The sequence below is a fragment of the Myxocyprinus asiaticus genome, chromosome 48, assembly GCF_019703515.2.
Source record: "Myxocyprinus asiaticus isolate MX2 ecotype Aquarium Trade chromosome 48, UBuf_Myxa_2, whole genome shotgun sequence".
Classification (NCBI taxonomy): domain Eukaryota; kingdom Metazoa; phylum Chordata; class Actinopteri; order Cypriniformes; family Catostomidae; genus Myxocyprinus; species Myxocyprinus asiaticus.
In genome coordinates, this window is record NC_059391.1 from 14,473,301 (window position 1) to 14,484,994 (window position 11,694).

The 11,694-nt window shown below is 36.7% G+C and overlaps 1 protein-coding gene across 1 annotated transcript; it reads left to right on the top strand.

Moving 5' to 3' along the window:
• Nucleotides 1-3,312: 3,312 nt before the first annotated feature.
• LOC127437776 (uncharacterized protein C11orf96 homolog) lies at nucleotides 3,313-5,967 on the top strand. Its single transcript, XM_051692946.1, has one exon. It carries the CDS (start codon nucleotides 3,650-3,652, stop codon nucleotides 4,016-4,018), a length of 369 nt encoding a protein of 122 aa, XP_051548906.1. The 5' UTR covers nucleotides 3,313-3,649; the 3' UTR covers nucleotides 4,019-5,967.
• Nucleotides 5,968-11,694: the final 5,727 nt, after the last annotated feature.

The following is an 11,694-nucleotide window of genomic DNA, read 5'->3' on the forward strand; positions in this document are numbered from 1 at the left end:
TACAAAGGAGTTAACCTGGTCAGTGTCATGGATTTCTACTGTCTAGTATTAAATATGTTCAGGATTACCCAGCTGTCTACTAGGCCTTCAAATTCAAAATACCAGCAGCTGTTGCTGATCATGCAGGTATGGAAGATTAAGTCTGAAATCTCTTATATCTCTTTGACCAATATTATGTATCACTGTTTACTCAAAGTATATTACACTATTGTATATATGGTATTTAGTTATTGTTTCAAATGCATTATGTGACACTAGAGGATGTATTGTACATGCAAAGCTGTTTTGTCTCAGTTCTGTTAGGGTTAGAGTAAGTTTTAGGGTTTGAGTTAGGGTTAGGAGTATATTAATATAATCACTACTCAAAAGTTTCAGAAAATTGCCCAGACTGTTATTTGACATAACATAGATACTACATCTGCAAAGAAGTAAGTGACATAACGGTGTTTTGATCTCAGTACTCTTACAATTATGGTTAGGTTTAGGGCTTGGGTAAGGAATATATTGTATACTGTAAATGCAGTTACTACTCTGATGTATGTGAAAATTGGACGCACTGTGCCGTTCCTGTCACAGCCATTCAAAAAAGTTATTGCGTTTGCTCAGTGCATTACAATACCTCCACTGAAAGGAGCAGTTCAGACGTTCAGAAAGCATACACAGATTTTAGCTGAAAAAATATTTGATCTCCTGTGGCAGATTTTTCATGAGATCAGTCTGGACATTTGAAATAGTGGGCTAAAAATAGTCAGAAATGGTTTAGCTGAGACACTTGTATTAAAATGAATAGAAGAAATTGGAACGCCCAATATGACAAGTAGTCGTCTTGCCTTACAAGTAAGGAAAAAAAAAAAAAATCACTTTTTTGAAAGAGACATCACCTGTCAGTTAACTTGAGAATGTGCATGCACATTAGCTGGACCAGGCACTTTTTTCCTGCGTGATCTGAGCTAAAGAAGCACAATTTATGGTATAATTATTGTCTGATTTTACTGCTTATGTGAAATACTGTTATTTGATCATGATCTTGACGAACCGTTTTGGAGATTTCAATCTTTCCCCATTTGAGTAGATAGGAGCTATACTTTCATGCCGCTTGTATCCACAGAAAATAGCTGTCCAGCAGCATTCTCATATGGCCGCAGAGTGGACTGACTTGCCTTGAAAAGGACTTTGAAATGCAGAATCTTAAATATTCCTTTTTTATTTTATGTCCTAACTGTTGTTTGTAAAAATGTCCAGGATTAAATGGAAAAAGATTTTGAATGTGGTCTCTTAACCTTATCACATTTTATATACAGTTGTGCTCAAAAGTTTGCATACCCTGGCAGAAATTGTGAAAGTTTGGCATTGATTTTGAAAATATGACTGATCATGCAAAAAAAAACTGTCTTTTATTCAGTGATAGTGATCATATGAAGCCATTTATTATCACATAGTTGTTTGGCTCCTTTTTAAATCATAATGATAACAGAAATCACCCAAATGGCCCTGATCAAAAGTTTACATACCCTTGAATGTTTGGCCTTTTTACAGACATACAAGGTGACACACACAGGTTTAAATGGCAATTAAAAGCTAATATCCCACACCTGTGGCTTTTTAAATTGCAATTAGTGTCTGTGTATAAATAGTCAATGAGTTTTTTAGCTCTCATGTGGATGCACTGAGCAGGCTAGATACTGAGCCATGAGGAGCAGAAAAGAACTGTCAAAAGACCTGCGTAAGAAGGTAATGGAACTTTATGAAGATGGAAAAGGATATAAAAAGATATCCAAAGCCTTGAAAATGTCAGACAGTACTGTTCAATCACTTATTAAGAAGTGGAAAATTCAGGGATCTCTTGATACCAAGTCAAGGTCAATAGACCAAGAAAGATTTCAGCCACAACTGCCAGAAGAATTGTTCGAGATACAAAGAAAACCCCACAGGTAACCTCAGGAGAAATACAGGCTGCTCTGGAAAAAGACGCTGTGGTTGTTTCAAGAAGCACAATACGATGTTACTTGAACAAAAATGAGCTGCATGGTCGAGTTGCCAGAAAGAAGCCAATGCCACAAAAAAGCCCGGTTACAATATGCCCGACAACACCTTGACACGCCTCACAGCTTCTGGCACACTGTAATTTGGAGTGACGAGACCAAAATAGAGCTTTATGGTCACAACCATAAGCGCTATGTTTGGAGAGGGGTCAACAAGTATTGTGCTCCTTGAAACAACCACACCATCTTTTTCCAGTTTTTTTGCATGATCAGTCATATTTTCAAAATCAATGCCAAAATTTCACAATTTCTGCCAGGGTATGCAAACATTTGAGCACAACTGTGTACTATCATGACTATGTGTCTATTTAGTTTCTTTGGCCACAGATTTGTTCACACCTGATATATGTATATGTACATGGTGTACACCCCCTTACCCTTGGGTACAGGCATTCTTAATTTTAAGATGAACAATGTCACAAATATTGTACACCTGATTAATGACCTAGACATACAGTAGTGCAGAATCTTAAATATTTCTTAAATTGAACGTCTTTGTAAAGAGTTAGTGGGAAAGAAGGAGGCGAGAACCGGCTTGACAATATAAATAATAGTTTAATGATAAACTTAAAAACACACAAACATAACCACATACAGGGCAGCTGCCTGTAGTTCTGTCTCTCTCTCGAACTGCCGTCTCCGGTCGCCTTTATCCCTCACTCACCTCATCAGGCTGATTGGGGTCCGGGCGTGCATCATTCCGGCCCGGCCCCACCCTCCTCCGTGCTACAGTCTTTGTTTTAAATGTTGCAAAACCCAAAAACTTTGTTTCCAGGCCTGATTAAAAAATAATGATAATAACTAAAAATCTCAGATTTCAGTGTGATCTCAGACTTTTGAACCTTGCTCACGGTCCATAATAAATATATATATATATACTCTCATCACTATGTGTCTATTCGGCGTCTTTCACTGCACATTTGTTCACAGCTAATATGTGTTTATGTACATGGTTTACAATAGATGATCATCTAAGATCATCTTTTGTTTTTTTCTCTTGTTTATAACCTCTCACACTTGTTTATTTCTCCCTTGTAGATTTTTTTGATTCCCTCCCTTAATGCTGCATGTATCCCCTTCCCTCCAGCCCCTCCCACCTCTCTGTTTCCCAGCTCCCTCCCTGGCTGGCATTTATTTCAAGAATCTGATTTAGAGGGCCTGGTATGGCATCCGGAACCATGACCGTTCACAGTGGGTGGGTGGAGCCGGAGCGGCGTGGGGAGATGTTGAGGGAGTGAAGCACTATGTGAAGCACTATAAAAGCCTGAGCTGGTTTATCCCTGTCAGTGGCACACTGAGAAACAGCAGAGATACAAAGAGACAGCACAAACCATACTGCAATAAACAGGCGACGGAAGCAGTAAGTGGCACAAACAAAGTCTGAAGACGTCTTTTCGCCGCTGTTATCACCTGGACGTTGTCATCTGGAGCTGAATATAACATTTTCAGCTTTGCCATCAAATATTGACAAGAGGAAGCTCTTTTGAGCCAAGAACACAGAGAAAACTAGTTTAAAACCTTTTGTACAAAGTGATCTGGAGAATCGCAAGGCTCTCTTATCACAAACATCTCCGAAGACAAACGTCCTGCCCTTGCCATCCAGATCAATGGCTGCACGTCCAATGGAGACGGTGGGCTTCCCGGTTCTACCTGCACACATCCTGGCATCGGCTATGGAGGAGTTTCCCCAGCAGCTGCCTGTGCCCAAGTGTGTGGCCAGGGGCCGAAACCGTACACGGCGGCCCCGAGATGCCCGGTTCAAGACCCAGCCTGTGACTTTTGCAGAGATCGCAGAAGTGGAGGAGGAAGGGGCTTCACCTCTGGAGGAAGAAAGGGCAAGACGGTCCTTCCTGCAGTCGCTGGAGAGTCTAAGGAGAAGCACACAGACATTGCACAACGCGGGATCCACACAGAGCTGCCGTACCACGTCCACACAGGCTAGTCTGGACTCCAGTGACTCTGACTCGGCACAGTGAAAGACGACAGGAGGAGGGGGGACAAACTGACAGAGAGTGAGAATTTACATACGGAGGAAGGAAAGTCTAACAGCTGAAGAGACTGGAATGCAGTGTGTTCTTCATATATCTTCCTTGAAAAATTCCTGATTTACCTACCTGATTTATTTTTTAAAGAGATACTTCTCCTTAAAATTAAAATTGTTTAATCATTTACTTACACATTTACTCAGAAGTTGTTTCAAACTTGTATGTCTGTTTCAAAGAACACAAAAGGAGATGTTTGGTAGAATGTTAGGGACTGACGGACTCAGTCACCATTCACTTTTGGATCTCTTTTGAGACTGACTGAGGCAAATATTCTTCCAAACATCTCCTTTGTGTACCCCGGAAGAGAGAAACTCATATGGGTTTGGAACAGTAGTAGGGTGAGTATATAATGCCAGAAGTTTCATTATTGGATGGACTATCTCTTTAAACTAGTAATGTTATGCGTATAAATGCATTTTAAATGTGCAAATTCCAGTGACACTGCAGCTTTTGTTTAAGCTTCTTTTTAAAGGCAAAGCTTTAGTATGTTGGAAGATTTCAGAAACCACTTAAATTCCATGCAAATTCCTTGATTTATTTTTTTTTTTTTTCACATGAGGCTTGAGGACCTGATGTGAGGTTTAATAATGAACTTGTGAGACAGAAGAGGTACTATGTGCTATTCCATTGAGATCTTGTTTATATCCTTTGTGCCTGCTTAAAGATTGAACAGTCAAATGGGTTCTCCACTGCTGAGCAGGATGTAGACTGTCATACTTTGTTATAATTGATTTTTGAGCTGTTAAACAAACTGAAAGAGGCACAACAAGGGTACTGACAGAAAATGTATTGTATTATTACAGAAAATAATCAGTGTTCAGGCAATGGTGAACGTACTAATGAACTCAATGAGGAGCAAATTAAATAAATGTGTCTTATATTTATTCACAGATTATTTTGTTATAACATAGTGAAATTAGACATTTGTTCTGTTGATACTCTGGACTTGATAATGAAGTCACTGTCACTATAGAAGTCTTTATACTTATGAGAAAAGGAGCCTTTATACTTCAATTTGACTTTTATTATCTTTTATTAATTTGTTTCATACATTCTTTAATATACAAATAAACTTTATAGCGTTGCATTTGTCATTTAATTTGTTCCTTGACAAATTTATTGTGTTATTCAGAGGGTTAGGGGTCAGCAAACCAGTTTACCATTTATTATATAATGTGAAATGATACAAAAAGAATACAGCGATCAAAAGAGAGAGCTGTGTATGACTTTAAAATGAAATTGTGAAGTCACTATCAATGTATTAAACCAAAAGAAAATTAGTTTTTATAATTCGATTTGACTTTTATCTTTGTTAATTTGTTTCATTCTTTATTTATTGTACAAATAAACTTTATAGCATTGCGTTTGTCTCTTAATTTGCTCTTAATTTGACATACATCTCTTGTGTTGTTTAGATAGTGAGGCATTTACTGAAAACCAGTTTAATGAAACGTTTATTAAATAATGCAAAATTATAAAAAAAAATAATTGATTAAAGAGAGTTGTGTTGTGACTTTAAAATGAAATTGTAAAGTCACTATCACTGTATTTAAACTAATTAAATAAAATTAGCTTCGTTTCATTCTTTAATATACAAATAAACTTTATAGTGTTGAGTTTGTCCTTTAATTTGTTCCTTGATATAAATGTCTAGTTGCTTAGACAGTGAGCGGTCAGCAAACCAGTTCACAGAAACATTTATGAAATAATGCGAAATAATAAAAAAAAAAACAATTGCTAAAAGAGAGTTGTGTGTGACTTTAAAATTGAATTTTAAGGTAATTAACCCTAATTAAAAAAATTTGCATTTAAACTTTGATTTGACTCATTATTTTTGTTCATTTGTTTTCTTTAATTTACAAATAAACTTTATAGCTTTGCGTTTGTCCTTGAATTGTTTTCTTTGACAAATTTCTTGTGTTGTTTAGAGAGTTGAGGGGTCAGCAAACCAGTTTACTGAAATGTTTATGAAATAATATGAAATTATACAATAAATAATTGTTTAAAAAAAACTTTGTGTATGACTTTATACTGGAATTATAAAGTCACAATCACTTTAATTAAAAAAAATAAGCCTTTTTATTTCGTTTTATATATATATATATATATATATTTGTTTTTTTATTATTATTATTTTTTTTATTATTTTTTTTTTTTTTTCATTTTCTCCCCAATTTGGAATGCCCAATTCCCAATGCGCTCTAAGTTCTTGTGGTGGCGTAGCGACTCGCCTCAATCCAGGAGGCAGAGGACGAATCTCAGTTGCCTCCGCGTCTGAGACTGTCAATCCACGCATCTTATCACGTTGCTTGTTGAGCGCGTTACCGCGGAGACCTAGCGCGTGTGGAGGCTTCACGCTATACTCAGCGGCATCCACGCACAACTCACCACACACCCTACCGAGAGCGAGAACCACATTATAGTGACCACGAGGAGGTTAACCCAACGTGACTCTTCCTCCCTAGCAACCGGGCCAATTGGTTGCTTAGAAGACCTGACTGGAGTCACTCAGCACACCCTGGATTTGAACTTGTGACTCCAGGTGTGGCAGTCAGCGTCTTTGCTTGCTGAGCTACCCAGGCCCTCTCATTATATTATATTTAACCTTTATTATGTTTATTTGTTTCATACTTTCTTTAATAGGGATACCAATAAACTTCATAGCATTGCATACTTCCTTTAATTTGTTCTTAATTTGACAAATTGAATGTGTTTTTTAGGGTTCAACAAACCAGTTTAAGAAGCTTTTTTTAAATGGTTAAAAATAATATGAATGCTAAAAACAAAAGTATTTGTCAGTCAAATTATAGTAAAGTGAAAGCGCAAGGAGGTAAAACAAAAAACAACTGGCCTGTGACTTTCTTTACCTATTATAATAAACTCCAACTGTGACCCTTTAAAACAATGATTGTCCATATTCTCAGAAGATAGCATGCGTTTACAATGTGCTTTATCCACAACACAAAAACACATTTCCTAAGCTCCTATCTGGACGCCCACCTCAACATCTGATTTGTTTCCACTAGTAGACATCTAAAAATAGAAGCTCTCTAACTTGCCTTCTGATCTAGTTACATTAATGGAAAACATCTATCTCCAACTGACTGGGAATTCTGCATTGTTGTGAAAGATCAACACCAAAACCAAGTGTGTGAGAGTGTTTTAGGGAATACCCTTTGTTCCACTGAGTCTTTATAACCCTGAGTTAAAATAAGGATTCCTCATCCTTACATCTTTTTTATTATTTTTTTTATCCCCTTTCCTCCCCAATTTGGAATGCCCAATTCCCACTACTTAGTAGATCCTCATGGTGGTGCGGTTACTCACCTCAATCCGGGTGGCGGAGGACAATTCTCAGTTGCCTCCACGTCTGAGACCGTCAGACCGCACATCTTATCACGTGGCTCATTGTGCATGACACTGCGGAGACTCCCAGCATGTGGAGGCTCATGCTACTCTCCACGATCCACACACAAATTACCATGCGCCCCATTGAGAGCGAGAACCACTAATCGCAACCACAAGGAGGTTACCCCATGTAACTATACCCTCCCTAGCAACCGGGCCAATTTGGTTGTTTACGAGACCTGACTGGAGTCACTCAGCACACCCTGGATTTGAACTTGCCACTCCAGGGGTGGTAGTCAGCATCAATACTCGCTGAGCTACCCAGGCCCCCCCTCATCCTTACATCTTAAGCATCTTTATCAGTCACAGTTGCTGTTTTTCCTTTAGCTGATCATTAATTAAACTAACCATTTCTCACATTAAGGCAGTTGTTTACTGCTGGGCATGCAGTCCACTCATGTTTCCCAACACCTAAATGGATATATTCTTTCAAGAACCTTGAAATTTTCCTTGTTATCTCCCTTCTCTGCACCAAAGTCCTTCAGCAACCTACTTTGAATGTGGTTGCCGAGGCAATGGTGAGGTCAGTGAAGTATGATGTTTTGAACGATAACAAACTTTATGTTCCATTTTCACCAAACTGTCTTGTCTACAGCTCGTCCCATCCCCCAAAATTCATTTCAGAATGAATTTTATCTGTCTCCCTCCCTCACTCTCTTTCTGTCCCTATCTCTCTGTTTACATTTACATTTTGGCCTAGCTTTATCTAATCAATGCCAAAAACACAGCATCATAGATATGCATTCTTTCTGCGGCTTAAGGCACTAGCCCTTTTCAGACCTTTTTGCTACTTTATAAATGTAAAAGGATAAGTTTGATAGGGACACTGCAAATTTATCTGAATATATGGGAACATTGCCAAATGCATTTGTGTACCAAACGAAAACAGCCAATTAAAAACATAATGTTCCCAGCTGGCATTTGGACTGGTCCCACTGTTCTTGGTTATGCAACAAATTGTTCTTTAACTCTGATTGCTTGCCAAGAGACGATTTGATGAAAATCTTCCTAAAATGGCAATGTGTCATGGAAAAGGTACAGCTTTGTATTTACAGTGCATATTCTTTGTGTTTGTAACTGGCTATATTGTATATCCTCGCACATAATTTTTGAACTATAGTTCTATGAATCAAACACAAGGCTGTTTATTTCACTATTGACCTGGAAAAAAATAAATCAAGTGAGTGTGCTTGAAACGTGACTGAATCATTAGATGAAAACAGTGACTCATGTTTACAGGCCAGTGTTTATTAAATGGATCGGTAGTGACAGTTTACGCTGAGAAGCATGAAAGATTAAGTGCTCAGGAAAAAGAGGGATTTGTTGCTTTTCTTCAATTGGAAACGCGTAGATCCATTTTCATGACATGGCACTTCGACGACCACAAGCCAGATTTTAGGGAACGGTACAAATAAGTGGTCTTTTGTAACAACCCTGTGCACATTACAACATAAGAGGTAAAAAAAAAAATGTATAACGTTAATTAATACATATACAGTATATATATTATGTATAGCTTGTATACATGTACATATTAAATAGAAAAAAATCAGGCCATTGTTTTGCTCATTCACCTTACTATTGGTTTTCATTGTGCTACATTACTGATCTGAGAATGTTGCCTGTTCAGGGCTGTCTGGGTGCTGTCTGAAATGTCATTCATTTGCTGAATCCCTGACCTACATTCTCATATACGCCACAAAGCAGAACCCTCACAGGTTTGGGTCAGAACCAAGAGGCACATTGAAGCACCATGCTGCCCTCTTCCCCCAATTTCTACATCGCTCTGTCTTGATCTAATGAAATTAATCTTAAAATTTTCAAGAATATGCTGCAACTGTTTAATGAGCAGAGGGTTCTCCCACTCTCATTTCCTCAAAACATCGATGAGGGCAGTTGTCAAGGCATGATTGAGGAAAAGTTATTAATATATGTGTCAGGGGAAATCAAAAGATCAATACTGTTGCATTTCATTTTTACCATCTACATAAACAAAGCCATGCAAATTCTTTATTTAAAGTTGAAGTGTGGAATTTCACCATACTAGCATTGCCAAACGGACTTGAATAAATAATGGTTTTCAAATAAGTATCCCAAAAACTCCCCCAAATCTGCCATTGGTCGATAAACAGATAGTCCCGCTCCAAACTGAATCCATTGGTTAAGCCAACGCAGTCGGGTTTGTCATGATGCTCAAACAAACAAAGTGATGTTATGGTACCACAGAGCCACATTGTTTACATAGTTTACTTTGTCTCTGTATATTAAGTCTGGATAGGAAAATGTATTGAAAAAAAATTTTTTTTTAAATTACACACTTCAACTTTAAGATGGAGGATTTTGGGAGGGTTTCGATGCTGGGAATTTCTGACATCTGTGAGAAAACAAATTCAACTGAAAATGTTTATAAAAAAATGTATCTTTTGTCAGTGATTATGACTGAACTTATCTGAGCTAATGTAGTGCTGACATTTCTATTCTGTGTACTGACACAAGAAAGTATGTGTGTTCTCACTGGACGTCTTCATATGTACCAGAACGAACAGTCTATTCCTGCTAGGATATCAGATCTTTCCCTTTTTTCCTACCCTGTACCCTCTTAGTCATATACTTTTTGCAACAACATGGGGGAAATTTCGTGCAGTATGAAAATGATCAAATCTGGGGTGGCTGCATTTAAGGATAAACACAAAATAAAGGACCCTTAGAGAGCTGTTGATTGTTCTAACATGATGTAAAATAACTTCATAGGCATTCTGTATTTAAAGGAATATTCCGGGTTCAATAAAAGTTAAGTTCAATCGACAGCATTTGTGGCATAATGTTGATTACCACAAAAATGAATTTTGACTTGCCCCTCCTTTTCTTTAAAAAAAGCAAAAATCTGGGTTACAATGAGGCACTTACAATGGAAGTGAATGGGGGCCAATCCGTAAATGTTAAAATACTCACTGTTTCAAAAGTATAGCCACAAGACATAAACAGTATGCATGTAAACGTGATTTTAGTGTGATAAAATCACTTACTAACCTTTTCTGTGTAAAGTTATAGCCAATTTTACAAATTCATTGCCATGATGTTGTAATGTCATCAAACCCTAAAACCCTAAAATGACTTTAAAAATGACTAATTTAATTTTTTTTTACAGCTCATATAATACTTGAGTTTTTACAGAAGAATTAATGTAAGTGCTTTTATAAAATTGCCTTTGAACCCTCCAAAAATTGGCCCCATTCTCTTCCATTGTAAGTGCCTCACTGTAACCTTGATTTTTGCGTCTTTTTTTGTTTTTAATAAAATGGAGGGATGAGTCTAAATTAATTTTTGTGTTAATCAACATTATGCCACAAATGCTGTTGATTGAGCTTAACTTGTTTTGAACCTGGAATATTCCTTTAAGAATGGCTTACTAGCATGCTTCTTTTATTTCTGCCATGTCTATATGGCAAAAATAGTATTGTAGTCAAACTCAGTCAGGGTTCCCTAGGTGAAATTGCAAGGAATTTTAAAACTGTGATTTACAGGACTGGAAAAGTCATGTAAAAATACATTTTAAAAGGAATGGAAATTGGTAATCCTCTAGTGTTGCGGATGCAGTTGTAAAATATTTTACTGGCTAGAAATTGCTCATTGTGACTGCAATCTCTATAATACAATAATACAGTTATAATATGTTAAATAATAAAATTAATGAAGAAGAAGAAACGTAGCACCATCATTCCTTTGAATGTTGTGTTCTGAGCAACAACAACAAACATTTTTTTTTTTTTTTTTTTTTTTACTGGGCCAAAGAGATGGCACAACTTGTTCTGTTCTATGTTTTTCTACAACAGACCCAATGACTAATAGGCCTACCAGTCCATCTTTTGTGTTTTCCTAAATAAACACTTAAAATAATTATTAAAATAATTATAATTAAATAATTAAAATAAAATAATATATATATATAGCTATAAAGTCACTGTTAAAAAGAATATATATATATATATATATATATATATATATATATATATATATATATATATATATATATATATACAGAAGCCCTGAACCACACGTTGGAAAAAATTAATTACGGTGAAAAAAAAAAAATAAAAAAAAAATAAAAATTCTCTCTCCAAAAATTTTTTTTCTCTCTTTAAAATTTTTTTTTTCTCTCTTCAAAAAAATGCTTGCGGTACCAACCTTAGCCACCAGGT

Bases quoted from the DNA above. Each gene is read 5' to 3' on its own strand.
- LOC127437776 (XM_051692946.1), top strand. From the start codon at position 3,650: ATGGCTGCACGTCCAATGGAGACGGTGGGCTTCCCGGTTCTACCTGCA.